Source organism: Polyergus mexicanus, unplaced genomic scaffold, assembly GCF_030449975.1.
Source record: "Polyergus mexicanus isolate NDT 795.1 unplaced genomic scaffold, iyPolMexi1.0 SCAF_25, whole genome shotgun sequence".
NCBI lineage: Eukaryota > Metazoa > Arthropoda > Insecta > Hymenoptera > Formicidae > Polyergus > Polyergus mexicanus.
The window spans coordinates 4294626-4316841 of NW_027223345.1; the positions used below are offsets into that span (position 1 = coordinate 4294626).

Consider the following 22216-nt stretch of genomic DNA (forward strand, 5'->3'; position numbering starts at 1 on the left):
AAGCAGTGGTATCAACGCAGAGTACTAAATCATAGATCATCACAGATTACAAAATTAATCTACATTTAATTGTTTTAATTGTTTAGAAGAAAGAAACTTCATTACATTTATGTATTACGCAAATAAATCTGTTTATACATAATCGTTCACAGTAATATATATATATATATATATATATATATATATATATATATATATATATATATATATATATATATATGGATATATTTCTTTGGTTTAGAGATGATCTCTCTCTTTATTGCAATCATTTCTTTTATTAAAATCAGGATTTTGTAGAACAAATTCTCTATATACACATAATAAATTTCTTTTAATTCAATTTTTTATACATTTTTCTTAAAAATGTTTATTTGTTACATGAATATTGCCTAATTCTGCGAATAGTATATTATAAATACTTTAATCGTTTTCGTATATCACTCTGTATACGCAAAATACGCCGCAACATCGTAACGCATATACATATACAGATCGCGTTGCGTCACAAAGTAAGCGGGCGAAACTGGAATTTTTAATGGGAAGTCGAAGACAGGCTGAATAGAGTGAGTTATCAGAGAGGGAAGCGACACTCGGTTTCTTTGATCAATAATGAAACTTCTCTTCGCCTTTCTCACTGTCTCTCCCCCAATTTTCCTCCTCTCTTTCTTTTTCACATTGCGCCTTTTTTTCCACGGGGATCTGTCGCTCGATCCCCGCTTTCTCACTCCCTGCGCACTCTTACGCGGTCTCTTGTTCACCCCTTTCCATCTCCATCTTGCCGCTCTGTCTTATCTTATACATTTTTAACCCTTACTTCGGCCCCCGCGTAGACGAGGAGAAAAGCTCAAAGCGAGAGCCAAGTTTTAACAACCCTTAAAGTATACCCCCAAGGCCGCTGGTCCTCTTTCCTCTGGTCTAGATAATCCACTCGGTGATTCGTTCGCGCGTGAGCTTCTATGCAAAAAGAAGTCTTTTTAGCTTGCATTCTTCAAAGAGCAGGCTTCGAATCCACGAGGAATTTGGGTTTTCCGTAAGAGAGTTTCCTTGGGAGTCAATAAGATAGATGATTTCGCGTTTGACGTCGAATTGATCGAAAAAGAGAACAAATTAAATTAGAATTAATTTAATTGAAGGTTATTTGACATAATTTTTAAAATCAAATTATATTTCGTATCAAAAAGCATGATTTTGTCTTATTATTTTATTTAATTGAAATGTAATCTCTCTCAAAACTTCCTTTTATCTTTTTATACTTCCGCATTATATTTTCATAATTGCGTCAAGAACAAATTGATTTCAAATTGGTTGAAAACGTATCTTAATTTTGAAATTCAATGAGATAAAAATAGGATAATATGTAGATTTTAAAAAATAATAACTTTTGTAAGTTTTTATACTCCTTTTGATACATCCTCTTATTGCAGAATTTTCTATTTATAAGTGTTATAGCGTTTATGCAAACGATTCTATATATATATATATTTTTTTTTATATATAGGAATATTTAAATTTAATTGAATATCGGCAGATTTACCTATTAATATTTTTTTCAAAAGATAGTGAACAAAGAAAGTACCAACACAATGATAAATTAATAGATAAAATAAAATTAATGCATATTATAAAAATATAAGTATATCAGAGAGTATAGAAAATAAAGTCTCAATACATTTGTAATTATGTTTGTGTGTATATATATATATTTATAACGGCAAAAGAACGAAGAAAAGTCAATCTTGTTCGATGGCCTCGCTCATCACGAGTCTGAAAAATGGAAGACGAAATACATATATATATAAATAAAAATAAGGTATCAATATAAATGTTTTTTTTTTTACTGTTCCATTTTTCGAAGGTTTATGACGAGCAAGGCTATCGAAGAAGATCGACTTTTCGTCGTTACTTGGCAGTATTTTCGAACGAATCCCCGTGTCCAATAACGGGAACAGCGGAATATGAAGCAACGCTGAGAGGGAGCACGTCGGGGTGAAGCTGGCACAAAGAAAAGCGCGGGGCGTGGGATGAGGAGAGACCGTCGCGGTGCGGGATAATGCTTAACAAGCCGACTTGAAAGGACGTCCGCCATTTTGAGTCAATACTTGAAAGTCTTTGCTCATTAAGAATATTTCTACCTTCTGCGCGCTACGCGAACGAACGTCGCCGCTGCCCCCCCCCATATAACCCGACGCCATCTCCGCTCTTTCTTCCCACCCCCGTGTTCGGACTTTCTTTATCTTCTCGTCCTATCTTACCCCCTCGGCTTCGAGAGTTGTTCCTTGCTTCTCTTTCTCATTTTCCTCCTTCGTCTTCACCAGAGGCGGCTGCACCCTCGAAGATGGAAGTTATTTACGCGGTACTCGGAGCACGCTCCACAGTACCCAATCCTCACCCCCGGCATTTCGATCTGGTCTCCCCTTTGCCACGCTAACACGGTGCCCCCGCCTCATCGCCCTCGTCCTCATCGGGCACGCGGCATTTACTGGGCAAGGGAGGGTGGCCAGCGCCAACCCCGCGTCCTCGTTCTCTCGATGAGGGATGGAGAATTCTCCGACTTTGCCATGGGGCCCACCTTCGTGCGCCCTTCCAACGGCGACGGGTAAACACCGTCCCATCTCGCGGCGTTTTTCCTAATTCCTACCCAATTTCGCTTTTAGCATTTCAATTTCTATCTCCTCCCCTTTCTCCAATTTCCCCTGCTCATCGCGTCGGGATGACGGATTATCGTCGGACGAGTGAGGAAAGAATTCCGCGGATGGAATAGATGAGCGAGAATGATAGATGTGTATGCGATGGATGAACGAATGTTTTTTTTTTTTTATCACGAATCTAGAATAAGTCTCTTAAGGCTTATGTGATAGCAATACTATTTGTTTTGTTGAGGATACACTTATACTTATTCTTGTAAAAATTTTTCAAAAAGTTGTACGCGAAATAGCTATAGGAAAAAACAAACAGACAAGATATTCTTTTACAAAGCACAAATGCCCGAATATATAAATTGCTTGTAATATAAGGAATGTGGCAGAGGAAATACTTTGTGCTTAAAACTGATCCGTGAGAATATCTGATAAATATATCTATGCATAGAATGGGAGATGTCTTTTATATCACAAATTTAGGACAAGTGATTTAAAATCCAGATACCAAAAATTATTAATAACCACTAACTACCCTTGTAGTACTACATTAGCATCCGTTAATGTGTAAATAGAGATATATTACAATTACGAAATATTTCTAGAAATATATATATATATATATATATATATATATATAGTCACTGGCAGAGTAATATTTATATACAGACAGAGAAATACTGTAATATGTGAATTGTGCTGGCTAAATACAATATTTATATACACAAATAATTTATACATTTCAAAAAATTACTTCTTTAATAGATTATCATTTTATTAAGAAAGCAGTTGCAATAATTTATTTAATAATTTATTTATTTTTGACAACTACCCAGATAGCAAAAGTAGTCTTTTTGACGTCATTTTGATCTAATTTGATGTCATAAATATATTATATATATATATATTTCTTTATAAAAAAATCATCATCATTATGACACATATATATATCTCATTGTGTTCCATTATGATACGCGTCAATTAATTCACCATGTCCAGGGGACGAAATAATTTTCTCATCACAAAACGCTTCCGCTAGTTACGGGCAATGATTCACATTATGAAACCGTGCCTCGCATTTTTAAATCGTCACGAGATTTTTTTCGATTTCGTTTCCCCGCGCAGGAAAAACAATGGACCGCGATGTTCCCGCGCGTGAAGACGGGGTTTAGAACGGCGGTAGGGGCGGGCGGAGGGCAAAGGGGTGACTGTGAAAATAAATCAGGCGCGTACCGACGCGGCGACGTTTCTCGTTCAATTGTATCAACTTTAACCCCTTCATTGTCTCATTTTTTTCTCGGCTATCGTTCTGCTCTCGCGCCGTTTGACCGGATCCATACGACCCTCTTCGCTTCTTTCTCCGTAACGCTCGCAGCGAATCGGGTTCGGAGTCTAGGCCCGTGCGAACAATCGGCACAAATGGAACGCTCGAAAGCGCATATAATAAGCCATAAAGAGACAGAGCGAGAGAGAAGCAGAGAGAAAAGCAGAATGAAACAAAAACTGGTCTTGCTGTATAAAACAATAGGGGGTTCCTCCGACGGGGATGTGAGAACGAGCGGAAGATCGGGAGAGAGTGACAGGGAGAGGGAATATGCAAGCAGCGAGAGAGAAGAGCCAGCAACCCTATCGCGCGTACTACGACGTGTGTGAAATTCAAGAACCTGTAACGCCACAAGAAGAACAAAACACACCCAAGGTACCAGCTGTGCGGTGCATACGTTATTAATGTGCGTACGCTATGTCCTTCTTAGGCTGAGCTGCACCGGCAGTCCGGGTTAACTAACTTTGAATTAAAGCAACTGGTTGTGTTTCTATAAATATATTTACAATCTTGGTTTCCGTATTAGTGTGAGGTAGTAAGTCAAACAACAAGTCACTTCATTCCGTCAGCTCACCCTCGTTATATTTGATCGATGAAGGTAAATAAGTAATTTGTTACTTGAGACCTTCACCCGCCTACATTAGAGCTTCGTGTAAACTACTCACGTAAGGAATGATAAACTACCTCTAAATAATTTCGAAAGACCTTGTTAAAAAATATAGATGTCAATCAATAATATTATTAAGATCTTTGAGACTGAAGAATGAGTGAAACAAATACAATTTTAATTATAAGATCCTTCTTTGTATAAATTAAGAAATACAAAGTAATTATAATTTACAGAAATCTTAACGCGAAATTATACATTTTAATTGTATAAATAAATAATAAAAAATTATTTATATAAATTTAATGCTCAGCAAAATTCGTGCTAATCAACGCCGGTTTTCGATGAATCTTCACTGTACGTTGCGTGAGTATATGTACGCACATCACGCGCTAAAAGATCGTCGTAACCGATGAGATCTTTGCATGTATGAGGTACCAGCAGTAAAGGAAAAAAAGGTCCTTTTTCTCAGCTTTGCATTTTCTCCATTGGTGGCTTCTTCCCCTCGTCCCCATCCTCCTGCCTGTCGCTCCGCGAAACAGGTTCCTCTTTATTCGGGCCGCTTGTTATGTAACTTATTGTTTTCATTCGAACGCGAGTGAGCCGCCAAAAGTGGTTCTCTTCGGCAAGAAGAGAAAAACGAGTCCGCGAGCGCGTTCTCATAGGCGACGTCGTCGCGATTATCATAAGGACGCCGGTTTTATTGTGCGCCCGTTTCTTTCGCTGTTTCATCGCGATGACGAGGATCTCTCCCCCGATGTTCTTTCTTCGACGAGGAACGAATTAAACCCTTTATCCCGCGACAGCGTGCGAGAATTCACTAATACAGCTTCTTTTTGCAGAAAGACGAGTGTATGCGATACTAACGAGTTTTGTCACTATTTTTCATTATTGAATATTGTAATGATTGCATTTATGGCATGCTTTTTTTTTGTACCAAGTACAAAAGAGAAAGGTTATTTGTGATTTAAATATTTTAATATTGCTGTTTAATATCCTGTTAATTTTTAAATCAAGACTTTGAAGAAATAAAGTTCTCTTGAATTTTTAAGTCAACAATAAAGTTTTATTTGTATTCTCCAGAAACTTAAGCCGGGAAAAATCTTCAACCTACAATCTTTATCCGGAAATTGTTGATGGTTCAATATATAAAGGGGCCTTCCCTAGTTTGATACTTTGAAAATTTGGAAATTTTTTTTAAAGAAAAGTATAAAACATATTAATTCTAAACTTTGCAACGTTTATTAGATAACATGTCAAGTATATCCTGAATTTTTTTTCAAACAGAAATATTTGTTCATTTCCGAGTTATAATAGTCCAATCAGGGTGTCTAAAAAAAAATTTGTTCTTCGTGGGCGAACATGATTCCAAACGTTATAATCGTCTGAAATAAAGAAACTAAAAAGGTTCTTAATTCGTATGTAGCTATCGCGTAAACTGGAATTTTAAAAAATATTGAAGAATAAAAAAATGGCAACGTGTTTTAAAAAGATTTCACTTTTCACCAAAAAAATTAGTTAGTTTTCTAAGTTGCAAAATTCGAATTCTGTAACGAAATATTCATTTAATTCTAATTCGCACTCATAGATTAAGAATATTTTTATTTTTTTTTTTATTTCAGATGACTATAACGGAATCATGTTCGCCACGAACAATTTTTTTTTTTTTTTTTTTTTTTTTAGACATCCTGGTTGAACCATTATAACTCTGAGACGAACAAATATTTTTGTTTGAAAAAATTTCAGGATATATTTGAAACGCTATTTAATAAACGTGCGAAGTTTAGAATTCATATGTTTTATACTTTTCTTTAAAAAAAAAAAAAAAAAAATCGCCTTATTTTCAGAGCGTCAGACTAGGAAGACCCCTTAATTAAAAAAGGTGAATTTAAAATTGATCATTAAAATTCAATCTTTATGCGCTGCGATTAGTCACAAAGTAACTTTAAACTCGATCGATTTTAACAAATCGAGAACATAATTACGCGTACGTTATATATCGAAAAATGGGCCATCGTCTTCCTGCTTGCGGTACGATGGCCATCGACGGCAGATGTCCAAACGCAACGAAAAAGGATTGTTTTTTTTTTTGCACAACTTTTCCTGGGCACCGCCCAGGTGTCCATTGTGGGTCCGAGCAACAATTCTCAACCCTTAATCCTTAACCCTTTGGCCGCGCGTATCCGCCAGTGTAAGCGCCCATTTGCCGACTCTGAAACAATGGCGACCGGACCGCACCCCGGATGCGCACGTTTATTAAGTAATGTCCCCCTCTGATTTAGCGCCCGGCAGCTGCCCGTGCAAAAAAGCCACTGTAGCTATTGTCTATCGTCTCTCTCCTGGATCGTTTCGTCTGGACGGTTTCGTAACGACGACTTTGAACAATCATCGCCCAGAAAGAACGAAGAATTTAGGGCGACCTGTCCTTACAGGTACTCTGGAACGTTACTGTTGTCAAAAACTCCTAAACTCTTTTATAAGTTTCTAACTTTGAACTTAGCGCACGTAACGGGGCCCTTTGTTTCTTTAACTCATATAATAAGAGAAAAGGAATTATGGATCCAATGGAATGAGATATTTTTTAGAGTTACAGAAATAAAGAAACTGAAAAAAAAAAATATATATATATATTAGATATAATTTTAATAACACAAAAATCTACAAGTCTGAATTATGAATCTTCGTAAGTAAATTCAATCGTAAAATTTTATCATACCAATTAAAACTCAATCTTTTTTATTTTTCTTATTTTTAACGAATTATGAATATTATTTAAATTATTAAAAAGATTTTTACTTTATTAATTCGTAGAAACAGTTGAGTAAAATTAATTCGCACAAATAATATTGTATAACACTGAATAAAATAAAATTATATTTAGTTAACATTTTAAACATCCATTTCTTCTTTGCATGTCAATCAATCAATGTCCAATGGTTAATAAAATTATTTAAATTGCAAGTATTATACATATATGATTGAGATCGAGATCGAAAATAAATAAACTCTTCATCAATGCATATTCTATAAATTAATTTTATGATTAATTCTATAATTTCTATTAATTCTATAGCATGCCTTCAAAATAATACTGTCAAGATGTAATTCTGTTTTCTTACCGTATATAAAATTTTAGAGATCAACTTCTTTTATTAAAAAAAAAAAAAAAAATTATTTCACTCTACGCTTACTAAATTATATGTCATACACTATAAAAATATAATTCTTATATATGCTTTATATAAGCTGTATGTTATATATATATATATATATATATACACAGGGGATTTCCTAATAAGTGGGAAGTATTGCAGTGGTGCATTCAGAATAAGATAAAAAAAGAGTTTATATAAATATATATCCGATATTACCTTGTTTTCGAGTTACAGCGTGTTTTATTTTCCAATATTTCCAACTTCTTCGCATATCGAAGTCTAATTTTGATTACATTACCATCGGAAAATCCACATATGAGATGCATGTCTGTCATTTCATTGTTCGACCAAGGCATAATTTTTATTTTAAACGTAGATTATTGCAATTAATAGCGCTAACGTGTATGATACAAATACTTTACTTTCACTGAGCACAAGATACGAACCATTTACAATACAAATAACATGTGTTTATGTTTATTAGATTAGCAAGATCTCAAGTCCTTCAAATCTTGCAGATAAACAGCGAACCGATAATCAAGTATGCTATCTTAATTCTGTTAGAAAATCAAACAGACTGTAACTCGGAAACAAGATCATATCGGATATGTGAAATTTTTCTTATTTTTGTATCCTGAATCCATCACTGCAATACTTTCCACTTATTAGCAAACACTCTGTATATATATATATATCTTTTAATAAAATGAAAAATTTAATCGTACAGACAGTTGAATAAAATTAAATAACTCACCGGTGTACTATCTGCTGGCTGACATGAACTGAGTCCAGAAAATATTTGAAAGTCCAGTTCTTCTGTGACGTCCAGGGGGAGTCCCAGTGATGTTCTTAAGGGATCACGTGAAATCCGAGCGGGTCCACCCCACTACGCGGTCGACTAAAGGGTGGCCCTTGGAACGGGTCCTCCATTCGCGCAATATGCAAGAGGCCAGTTTGTAAACGACCGGCCATCAAATCTCCACGTTGCCTATTGCGTCTGAATTATTTTGATAATCGTGCGATTGGTGCAGGAAAATGCGGCAGAAGAATGCACATCGCTACATAATCGGTGAGATCAAGAAGAAGATAGATTTTAATTTAGTTAGGCCAGATAAAAAAATGAGAATCATTTTTTTATCTGGCCTAATTAAATTAATTAATAAATCTCATCTTTTCTCTTTGTGATGTAGTCACCAAGAAATTATTATACATAGTAGCTTTTTATAATGCATGTTAAATTAATGCATGTTTTAATTTCAATCGATTTTGAATTGATATTGTACAACAATAATCACCAAACATAACATAACGTAATTAATTTTAATTAATTTGACAAATATTTTAATAAAAATTGAATGTTAGGTAATAATTTAATAAATTTCAAATGAGATTTTTGTATATATGTAATTTAATGTGTGCGATATTGATATTTAATATATATATATATCCGATATTAATACACTAGACTTGCGCACGCGCGTTATTATATGAAAATATATATTAATAAAATTAAAAAATTTACTAAATAAATTGTAAGTATACTTTCTTATATTTAAACACTTACGTTTGATAATTTACCATTAATATATTTTAATTAAAAATATTTTAATTATTTCTGCATTAAAACCAAATAATAACTGACTAAATATTAAATATGTTTAAAGATGTAAGTATTAATGAAGTTTCTATTTTTCTCTGAAAAGTTGTATATTCTTAAATCCCGCAACTATATATAATGTACATATTTAGTTTCATTTTACAAAATATATTAATATATCAGATATATTAAATATTTAGATCATAATCACACATTAGATAATAAAATAATATTTTTTATACGTTCCTTCTCCACCAGAACTTTGACATAAATTATTTGAATAAGTTATAGATATTTTTACAAGAATTCAATTTATTGTCACTTTACTCATTGCTTTATTCCACTCGATTGAGTTAACTGCAATTCCCAGTAGTCGCTCGTCTGGAAATAATGTCATTAACCTCAGAAGGATCAATTAGTTACCGGTTTCTCACGAAATACGTCTTCAATCATTTTCTTATCGATTGCTCGTGAAATTATTACGCATAACTCAACTATTAATTCATAAGAATTAAGCAGATTTTATACTTTTTATAAAGTCGTAATAAAGTTGCATCTGGTTTCTATTCGCGTGCGATTAATTGGCAAAAGATTGAAAGTCCCAAGCATCAGCTTCTAATATATCGGGGATAATTTTCTTTAGATATCAAGGAGAGAGAGAAAGAGAGGAAGAAAAAAAGAGAAGAAAGAGAGACCATAAAACAATCTTTCTCAGTTTCGGAAATACTATGCAATATACCATATAAGTGTTATAATTTCAAAATGGAATATTATAAATATCTATTATAAAATATTAAAATAATTATATAATTATGTCAATATATTTATATTGGATTTGTCATCGTTTATTGTTGACATAAATATAAAATTAGTGATGATTTATTAATTAATTAATCAATCGAGATAATTATTTAAAGATAAAAGATAATATTTCTATATATATATATATAGAAATATTTTTTTCTGAAATATAGTCAATTTTTAATTTTTTCCCCAAACTTTAGGGGGGCCTCTAGCTCGGAGGAGGGTTCATTTGCGAACTCATAGGAAAGAAGATCTTATTTTAACCTCTAGAATATGCTCCTAAAGTTTAGTGCATCATTTCAGATGCACCCTGTATACATTGTATAATAGAATCAAAATTGAATAAAAGCTTGTAATTAAAATCCTAAAAAATTGTTCGAATTCTTTTCATGCTGTCAACAAAACTAAAGTAGATATCGATATTTATCGCATACGCAAATTAAAAAATTATACACGTTTAAGCGACTATTATCGCTTACTTATTTTACTATCATTTAGTATCGTTCTATTTTACGATTCATCATTTCGTAAATCAAACAAGAATATAAAAATTAATTTTGTTTTGCATTGTATAAATTTATGTAATATACAATATTTTATGGAGATGTTTATATTTTAAATAAAAAGTTAATAAAAATTATTAAATAAAAATACAAATAACTAAAAAATTTAGAAACTTTATACTTTTCAAAAAGGCAATATAAGAGACAAAGTAAGCTATAAGGAATATAATCCCCAAAAAATATTTAAAAACAATAAATCTCATCGAGATGCAAAATAAATAATTAATATATTTAATTTTCCTGTTTCGGATGAATCGTGCCACTCGGAGATAGAATGACTTCGCTCTTTGCGAAGCTAACGTCCCTTAAGATTTAAGAAGAAGGTCAAAATCCCTCGAAATCACGTGACTTACCATAGAAATAAAAGGGACATCCAAGAAGGGAATTAATTGGTAACGACAATGTGGTTGCTTAAAATGTCGGCCGCGAAATTTTCCCCGTCCATAGCTCCCAATCCATCCTTTTCCCCGATGCAGAAACCCGGGGGTCCGAGTCCGATGAGTCCGATGTGGAAGGAGGTAGATCCCACCCATCCACCCTCGGTTCGTACGTCGAAGGTACGGAGCCATTGATTTTGAATATGTAATCCGAGGCATTTTATTATTCCATCGTACTTGGCAGGATGAGGTGGAGGAGGACGGGGGAGAGAAAGCAGCGGAACGGGGCGGTTCGACCTCCATCGCCATCGACCTTCGTCCCCATCGTCGGCAAGGGGGATGGCGGTCGTGAGGGGGCGATTCGATTCTCCTTCTCTCTTTCTCTCCTCTACTACCACCACCGTCACTGGCCGGGTTCTTGACGCGTGATTGAATATTTTTTCGCTATGTGCGATTGGTTCGTCGTAATCGTGGCAGGCAGAATGGACGAGTTCGAAGGAAGTGGGGAGAATAGAGAGGGTGGCCGGCGGCGGCGGCGGCGGTGGTGGCGGCAGTAGTGGTGGTTGCAGCCACCTGTCAAGCAAAAGAATCGCCATGGTAACCAGGCTCCGCCGCCATCGGCCGAAGGGGCTCGTTCGCCGGGGGTGGCGACCCGGACCTCGTAGGGATCCCCGCAAGGCTCATATTGAATTTTAAGAAAGTTTCCATCAGTGGCGGAGAGACAGGCGGCTATTACCCGGACACAAAGCAAGAAAAGGGGAGCGGAGGTTGCGCTAGCAAACTCCCCGAGATCCTTGCAGCATGCTTCGCGAAAAAAAATTTACTACTCGCGATGAAACTTTGAATGTAATGTTGACGATGTTTCTTGTACGGCCGCAGTATTATTTTTCAAGCGTTTCTTCTACCGATGGATAATCGAGCCTATTTCTTTATTCTCGATTCTTTCGCCACAGAAAAAGAAATCAGATTTATCTTGTTTAAATCAGATAAAGTATAAAAGATGCGGAAAAATAATTACAAATTTCTCGAAATCTTTACAGTATAAATAAATAAAAAAATTTATTACTTATCGCTCGATATGCGTTTGGCAATAAAAATATCATTATCTAAAAAATGCTCCCTGAAATTTACGGAGAAATTCAGAAATTGTTTATGTGTCTTTCTATATATTATAAAAGTACGGTTCGTGTTTCTTGCGTATATTGAGGAAAGGTTTCTTTTTTTGTTTTCCAAAACGATATTTCAAATTATTTCAAAAATATTTTCAAATTTTTTTCATACTTCGAGACTAAAGAAATAACACAAAATAATAATTTAAATAACGATAAGTGTTACACGTTTGAGAATTTATATCAAGTCATTTGAAGAAGACATTATTTTCTCAGCACGATGATTCGCGAAACTGCAAGAAACATTCATCAGATGTTTGTGTTTGTAAGAACAATCAAGTCACGATGCGACTACAACGATCCGCATTAGTCTGCATAATGAAGGAAATGAATAGGGGTAGTAACTGCGGTCCGCCGTCTAACTTTCTCTCCTCTAGAAATTTCCAAAAGATTGAATGAAAAGAATTTGCTCATTCAAGAATAAACAAAAAAACCGATAAAACTTATACGATGCTTCCGAAATTATTCTATTCTTTATATCCGCATTACATTCAATGATGCATTCAATTTAATAATGTATACACACACACATTGATATTTTTAATCCATTAGATAATTTAGAATCTTAATCAGTGTTTCTCATGTATGCGCGAGTATAATGCTTCTTTTAATTATTTATTATCTTGACATTTTAATTAGATAAACGCGAAAATTTCTGTCAAGATATTTCTTCATTATTTGCAATTGAATTTGATAGATAGCAAACTTAATAAGTTCGTTTAGAAGCATATTAATTCTCAGAATATGAATAATTTGAGTTATTTTGTGATGTGCGGATCTGAACGTCGCGCGTCATAAAATAATTGTGCTTCATCAATCAAGGATAGTTGATTAAAACTCGACTGTATAATTTTATTTTTGCATATTTTTGATACGCGCTATATCAATATCTTTTGAAATAAAAAAGCTCAATGAAAAGATTTCTCTATCTTTTCATTGTATTTTTAATCATATTTTTCTATCTTCATATTTTTATATTTTCTGTCAATTTTTTTTATTCCCACATCGTCCTTTTTTCGTTCTCATATCATCGTGTAATTTCGTTTTCTCGTAAAGAAATTTATACATTTAAGACAAGTCTGTCTACCTTACATGCCGCGATGGCAAAACTAATGGAGACGACAAGACAACCAGTCGACTTTCTCCGTCTGCGGGCTTTTGCGCGGGGTTGAAAAACACGGCGTCTCTGAATTCGCCGGGCAAACCACGCGCGTGGAAAGAGGCCGCAACCCTCGGAGAACCGAGAGCAAGAGAGCGAGGAGCGAAACTCGGCCCTCGCAGAGGGCCAGGGGATGGAGAATAGCGGGAGGAGAGATCGGAGGCCCTGTAATGATCTTACGGCCACGGTAACTTTTTTAATCAGCGCCCGGTTTAATTATACGGTCGATGAGGAGGTACTCGCGCACTCACCTTCCCGCCCCAACATCGCTCCCCTCTTCCCGGTGCTTCAATCTCCCCGTCGTCCGTCGACTCGTTTCGAGGTTCACCCTCTCTTGTTCCTCTCGCCGAGCCCATCATCTCCGCGCGTCGAACCCTCGACACGGCAGACCCGGTCAGTCGTCCTAACTAGGCACCGACTCGCAAACAAGATTTGACTTATTGCGCCCGAGCGATTTCTCCGGCGTTGCCTCCCCGTCTCCGTTCCTCGCAGACGATGGCTCCGAGGGAAATATTTCCCGAGACGAGCCGCCTCGGGAAATTTTGAAATTGCCCTTAATTGGCAGATCGCGGTTGCAAACCGATATCGCGTTGATCGGAGTGCAGGATGGACGGATCCGCGCCTCTCCATGGAATTTTCTGAAGAACAAGCGCATTATCATTAATTAGTGAATGCATCCGAGAGCGCTCTTTCCCTCTTTCTTCTCGTTGAGAAATATATTATCAGAATTCATTCTCAATAATCATCCTATTTAATATGCTTCTCATATGTAATGAGAATCTTTATTATCTTTTTTTTTCTTTTTTTTTTTATGGAATTCTTATCTACATAATGATCACGTTATGGATAAAATATATGGATCAATTATGTAGAATTTGGAATGAATAAGAAAATTAGTTATTTTTTTATTATGTATATTACTACCGATATCAAATAGAGGTTACATTAAAAGCAGAGAAAAAATAAATAATTGTTTCAATATTTTCTACATATACAGAATTTTATGATGGCTTTTTAATATGCACAATCAACGTTTATTAATTACTTTATTCTTCTAAATAATTAGTCAAAACTGATAAAAATAGAATTTGATATATATATATATATATTTTTCTTATGTAGATTTTTTTTCGTGTTGGATGATACATTTTATGTAATATATGATAAAGTTATATAGACTCGTGCTATCTAAGATTTGTCTATGAAAAAAATAATTCAATCGACAAACAATCATGTTTACAATATTATCTAATGAAAATAAAATCATTTTTTATATATTTATTATATTAAAAATAATGAATACGAGATATCCTTAAAAAAAAAAAAAAAAAAAAATAGATGATTAATTTTTGGAGTAGAAAAATAGTTGCTCTATTTCCAGCAGACATATTTTAATATTTATAGATATTATTTTCTAAATAATATAATTTTTTATTAAATTTTCTTATGTAAAGAGAGATCTCTTTTTTTTTTTTTTTTCAAATAATAGATAAAAATAAATGCAAGAATGCTACATATTGTCAAAACCAACCATCCATAAATTTTCGTTGGCCTTTAAGCGATAAACCACGCATTGTATAACTCATTGTACATAAAATGAGGGCGGTAAGGGTGGAGTTTAGGGGATGGACCAGAAATACAATTCGTATTTTCCATTCGTGTAATGGCGTCTTTCGTATCTCTTGACATTCAATGCACGTATTCAATTTTATTATTGTTAAAACTTTTCACTCAGCACGTGTTTAAATTTATAAATAATCGATACTTGAACGAAATCTAAGAAATAAAATATATATTAAAATTTCTTATTTCATTTTATTATCATTTTCATAAAAATCTGCGTGAAGCATATGATAAAAGTGTAAGATAAAATTACGGGAAGAGATATCGTAATAAAATCATTTCTTTACAATATTAAAATTGCAATATTATATTAAGTTTTAAATACTGGAACTTGTATTCCCTTTCGCGAATGACATTTTTAAATACATATAGCAATAATCTTTATATAGGGGGCTATCGGTCTTCTAACGATGTTATGGCCTAAAGAAATGACGTCTAAAGTTATTGATTGTTGACGTTTCAAGTGTGACATTACAATCACGGTAATCGACGTCTACCTGCAGTGATCTTTACCTGAGCGCGTGTCACGTACCTGCCACGTGAGGGTCGGGTCCAATCGAATCGATGACGCGAGGATAATAGGGTATCAATACCTGTTGCTGAAAACGCTTTCGGTTACCTGTTTCAGTTGGCCTAAATTCATATATCGCAAACTCTCAAAAGTCACCGCTGACATTTAGTTTGGCCTAAATCTGCATACAATAGCGTCTCGAAATAATTAAACATTAATTTTACCTCTGAAATCTTTGACATAAATAAGTTATTATTTTATTAATATTATCAATCTCGTCATTTTATTAATTTTTAGAGAAAACCTTTAATTATCAATTAATTATCAATTTTTCCAGTTATAATAAATAATAACGGATTAAATAGATATTAGGAAAAATTAGATTTTATATATGTTGCAGGTTTTTTGCAGAATGAATGGAATTTTTTGCAAAGGGATGAATCTTTGTAGGCTGGTATTTTATAAAAAGCCTAGACATATATATATAAATTCTCGCTCTGTAGAGAGATGTAGGATTTTTAGATAATATTTTTGAAATAAAACCTTTATAATTTTAAAATTAAAAAAACTACAAATTAAAAATCTATGAAAATAATATCTCTCATTCGTAAAAGTAAGTAAAGAATGATTGTATCCATCTTAATTTTCTCATAATTAATCGTAAGGGAAAAAGGTTTTCTCTAAAAAAATCTAGCATCAATTTTCTCTTAACGAAAACACACATTCGACGTTTTTAAGTTTTAATTTTAAATCTTAAAAAATAAATATTTCTTGAATTTAAGTTAGCGATGAGAGATCTTTTGTTATACGTTCTAAGAACTTCGTTCTCGAAAAGCTCCTCATTTTCAATCATTTTTCAATTCTAAAACAAAGATAAAGTAAATATTTCAAATTTATAGCGAAAGAGGATTTATTAGTGAAGCTACACGTTGATAAATTTGTCGAAATTGTTGCACGTCAAAAACTGACGTGGCCCGCTTATCGGGATCGTTAAAAGTACAGGCGAATAACAGGCATGAAATTAAGTTTTAATGGCATCGGGTTGGAACCAGCAACGTCGTATTTTGTTGCGTCTTTTTTTTTGGTGGGGGAGGGGGGAGGGGTTGCAGGGTTGGATGTAGGAGGGTCGATAAACGCCATCATCACTTTTTATTCCACATCGATGGCGGCGATTCGGGCTTGCGCGAGATTCTGCTTTAAGAAAGTAAAATCGCGCACCATCGGTTTTCCATTACTTAGCCTCGCATCTGATGATACCGAGACAAGGATGATGAGAGTTAATTACTGCATAATTAACGTGTAAGATAATCAGAGACTTGTGTTTCAACCGAACAAGAGAACAAGGGACTCGTATATAATTAGTATCTCCCTGAATATCTTATATGTATATACCTTTCAAACGTATCGAAAATATTTAATCTTTAAAACTATTTTCAAAAATATATATATAAATATATATTTTTAAATAATTTATGTCAATTTAATATTGTTTTCAGAAAAATAACAGTAATATTTACGATAACTATTCTATTTTTCAATTTCTTCACTTTACAGATATGGTACGTTATATATATATATATATACAATATATTGTATATCCAATATAATGAAGAATAACTTCATATGATTTTATAAATTAAACTTCGAAAGAGAAAGAGAGAGAGAGAAACAGGTATAAATGAGACTTAATAAATTAATCTTAGATTTAATAAGAGATCAAATTATCTGTAACATCCGAAACAAAAAATTGTTATACAATATTAATTATATATGAATTGTAAAATATTATACTTTTCAATTTAATTTAGTAATTTTTTTCTTAAATTATAGAAATCGTTTTCCATTAATACAATTTATATTTATTATATTTCTATAAGATCTAAATAAGAGATATCTGATTTAGTTGTATTAAGATTAAAGTTTGTATTCTTCTCGAATTATATTGGATAAAAAAATAAATTGTATAAATAGTATCCAATATTCTCGTTACACCCTATATATTCTGCACATACGAGTATTACCGACTATTTAAAATAAATAGGTTTCAACTACCCCTTAACAGAGGGTACGCGCATCGTTCGTCCATGGGATTGGATTCTGCAGACAACCCTTATGTTTACAGCTACCCCTATTATCGGCTACAAGAGGGTAATACAGATATCTGTCTTGCGACATTCAGTGATTCTCAAAGCTAACTGTCTAATGTTCGCATTAGAAAATATCTCACGTTCTCGATTACGGTGCGTTAAGACGCTTCTAAAAGATTTATAAACGCGATAAAATAAATTTCCGTGCCAATATGTGGCGGCAATGATCAAATTGCCGGAATAAATTAGAATTTAGTATCATGCCGGGCTGATTGCTTTCATATATTTCCCAAGAAAAGCGTTCACGATATAAATGGTTCTCCCACGAGCTAGCTAATTCTAAGATACTTAAATATAATTGCAATTTTAATATAAATTTTCTTTTACCCCGGCATATCCAATATTAATATAAATTAATTAAAATTTATATACAGCATAATATTTTATAATAGTCTCTTTCTCTCTCTTTTTCTCTATTTGGGTTTCTTTAGTCATAAAATAATTTGTTTCTTTTCGGGATATAACATAAATATAATATATCTTACATGTTTACATAATTTGAAAATAAGAATGATTTTTTGGACTCTTACAAGATAATTATAAAATTTTATTCTGTTAACTTAATAAATAAATATATAATTATGAATCGCGTCTGTTTAGAGAAATAATTGTAGAATTTCCATCAATCATTGTGAAACGAATTCACTTTAGCATAGGACCACAAAGGGTTAACGAACTTTTGACCTCGTCAAAAGTGCTCTCGAAACTTGCCGATCGACCTTGCTAGGAGGAGCCGACTCTGACGCCTGGCAATGTATTCTCTCTCTGCTGTAAAAACAGTTATTATTTTTCCGACGATTGTTCGATGCCGGCAGATGTATAGTGAAAGAATCTCTCCTCTCTCGTTCTCGCCGTCTCTCTTTCTCCCGTATATGGACGCGATCCGATTTGCATACGCGGGAACGAATCGGTCCGGGTACGGAAAGAACGGCGGCAGGTAGGAGACGACGACGACGCCGCTCCGTGCACCGGCGTGTCGTAGGGTGAAAATGAAGTGGCCCGGGCGCGCATTAATAACTGCACAAAAGGGGCCTCGAAGATCGAGGTGGGGCGCGCACGCTCGGGCCGCGATGCATAAATTACGTGAAAACGAGTTTCGCGGGCCAACGGCTTCTCTCGCCGTCACGACGACCGGACACACGCCGCGCAGCTTGTGCCGTTTCGCGCCGCGGGGAATTTCTCCCTCGAAGACGTCGGTCGCAGATTAAGTAACGTCTTTCGATATCTAAGCGTCTATTATAAAGAACTTTTCGCATTTTTTTTTTTTTTTTTTTTTTTTTTTGCGACAAATCAAGACAATCTATCGAATTTTTTAAATGCTATATATCTAAAATTTGAATCAAAATAAGTCTTTTATCTTATGCAGTTCTAACATATTTTTTGTCTTTTCACACGGAGAAAATTATATATAATACAAAAAATTACAATATATCTTTTCTTATGGAACACATACACTAACATATAAGAGAAATCATGCGCGATATTTTTTATTTTAATATTAGATATATATTATATTTTGCAAAGGAATATTGTAATTATTCAATTTATTTAAGACACAAATAAAATTAAATCGAGTCGCTAATTGACATCAGCGATAATTTAAGAATTTTATTAATTAGTTAATCTGCTGTTAAATCTGCTAATCACAAATACATATTGTATCGTGATAGAAAAAAGAATTAATATGAAAAATTAAAATTAAATAAATTAACTTCACTCCCTTCTTATCTCTCTTTCTCGTTAGATAATTTATAATTTAATAAGTAGTTGTATGCAAAATATTTTAGGATCCAATAAGTTGTACAGTTTCGAAAAAGAGCATCCTGTTTTTTGTTCAGCGCGAACGGAGTAACGCCATTGAATTCTTGAGACATCGCGATAGCTCATCTTGCGCTTTTCAGTCGACCTGCCTGCGCCACTCCAGACAGTTTTGTTCCTTTCTACAGTACAGAAAGCAATTGTTTCATGTTAGCAGTCTGCGAGAGAGAAAGAACGAAGAGGACGAAGAATGGCCGTGGGGTGGATTGGGGACAGAAATTATAAATGCGCGACTGCCGGCGACACCCCATTACTCGGTTAGGGCCCTTCTTCCTTTCGACGCCATTGCATCGAGAATGCTCGTACGATAAAAAATAAAAGGTAACTGTTTTGTGCGAGGAATTTTATTCAGCTGTATGCTATCGTAAAAGCATCATATTGAGAAGTCCGTTGCTTAATAAATTTCGCAAATCCCAATTATATCTCTCATTTACATTTAATTAATTATTATTAAAGCCAATAAAATAAGAGAACCATCAATATTTATATAAATTTTCTTTCATATAAATTATATAAATTTTTATTCATACCACTTGCAATTAATTAACTTTTTTGCAATAAAATTATAGTAATCATTAGAAGGTGTACAAAAAAATTTTGAAGAAAACAAAAAAGAGGAACAATAAAAGAGACAAAACTCTTCTTGAATTCTTCTTCTTTTTTTATATTTTTCTGTTAGAAAAATTTATTTTTCTTGCAAACAATAATAAAAAATTTCTTTGAAATAATCAGAAATATTAATATGTATATTTAAAACGCTTTAGTATTGAATGTTATTGAATAAGTTATTGCAATATATATATATATATATATATATATATATAGCTTTTCATAATAAAGTATTCATATTTTTATACCGGACTGTCTTTAATTCTTTAGACTGTCGTTAATTCGATTAATTCTTATAATTATTTAATATGCTTATAAACAGTTTTTGATACAAATTACATTCGTTCCTTTCGTAATGTGTACAAGCAAAAAAATGTTATTTCGGTAGCGCATGTAAAACAGAGAATCTGGGATTTTTCCAGAGTTAATATGGTTCTGTTGAATTTATGCGCGTAGCTGGACACCGGCGTGTTCGCGCGTACAAGTTTATAGGGCGAAACTCGTATCCTTTTTTTTTCTTCTTTTCTTTTCTTTTTTTTTTTTTTGTACTGTGTTCTCGTTTTTTCCACTCAATTCAGCCCCGTAAATCCGGGTCCATGTTGGTCTGGAGTTGAGCGCGCACTCCGATCGATCCAAGGCGTCGTCGCGCGACGCCTACCTCTCTTTTCGGATTCTCGGCATATGTTTCTCTTCGAATCTGTCGACCGAGCCTACCTTCTATCAGTTATCCTTCAAATCAAGATCCATAGACAGATAGTTTGAGTTATAGAAAGATCGTACAAATAAAATTGAAAAATACACATATACGATTATAATATATGAGATTAATGTACAATAAAATAAATTCCCATAAAAAATTTGATAATTATTCTAATTTCTCAAAGTACTAATTTCTAAAAATAAAATCGTTTCTTTGTAAACAAAAATATATAATTCTTTATACAGATGCAATAATATATGTAAAATGAACGGCATATTGTAAAATAAAGAATTCTATAAATAATAAGAAATAAAATCCGTTTAAAAAGTAATCATCCCCTTTATATTAATAATTTAATTTCTGTTTCGGCGAGGACAGATACGATTTATCTGTCCCTATAAAAGTGTTATTTTTTGAAACAATTTTGCGTAATTTTCAAAAGTGGCACTCTCTTCTCCCCTTATCTGACGGTTCCCCCTACATTTCCCATATCGCGTTTCAAGACGCGCGAAGGTGGAGAAGCCTCGCGGAAAAGATGTTATTGATGACAGCGTTAATAATGGATCGGGTTCTCAGCCGATAGATATCATTAACGATCATCTGCCTGAGCTACAGCGGCTTCGATCAATCATACGAAATGCCGACGTCGTCGGCAGACACTTCTCCCGTTCTCTTCGGCTTCCGTGCAGCACCCCCGACCACTCGTGTTGTCGTTTCTTCTTTCGGCCCAACCCCCTCACCCCTGCAACGTCATCGTCTTCGAGTAATTCCTGCATGGGCTGGGATATCTTTTTTTTCCACCCGCCATCCTGGAGATTCGCCAAGATTCATTCATCACCGGCATCCGAGGGCGCGAACAGAACGCCGCAAAAACCAGCTCGCGGGAGGAGAAAAGAATTCGCGAGAAAGTGAGCTGAAGCGAATCAAGGTGGAGGATGATCGTTATTGCTATAGAGCAAATGTATGGCACGATGTATATTTAGAATTATTATTGATATAATGATTGATATATAAATGGTCGTATATAAATAAAAATTCTAATTATTTATTGGAAATACTACGATATTGCTATCATTTTTTGCGATTATTAATGATATTATAATTTAGATAAGAAAGATAGCGATGTCGTATCAATAATATTTAAATATACAAATAATCGACAAAAGATAATATAATTAAAACAATAATGGAAATTGTAATTTTGTAAAAGAAATTGCAAGTTAATTGTGAAAACTGGAGAACATTGAATTGCATAAATAATACGTGTAACTATGCATGTGTGCAAAATAAAAATACGATTTACATTTCGCGCGAGCTTACGTCGGCAGAGGGCAAGCGTATAAAAGCTCGAAAGCTGGAAAAAGCTTTCGGTTCGGTGATGCCGGTAGGATAAAAGTTCCCGCTAGAGTTCCATGTC

At 34.0% G+C, this 22216-nt stretch overlaps 1 protein-coding gene across 1 annotated transcript in view; it reads right to left on the reverse strand.

Annotated features, from left to right (window-relative positions):
• Positions 1 to 13208: 13208 nt before the first annotated feature.
• The window catches only part of Mesr6 (misexpression suppressor of ras 6), a 570073-nt gene continuing 561065 nt past the window's right edge, over positions 13209 to 22216 (reverse strand). The window contains exon 9 of the mRNA XM_070313825.1: positions 13209 to 14029. Within this exon, the coding sequence (XP_070169926.1) occupies positions 13795 to 14029 (235 nt within the window). The 3' untranslated portion in view covers positions 13209 to 13794. The remainder of the gene's footprint in view (positions 14030 to 22216) is intronic.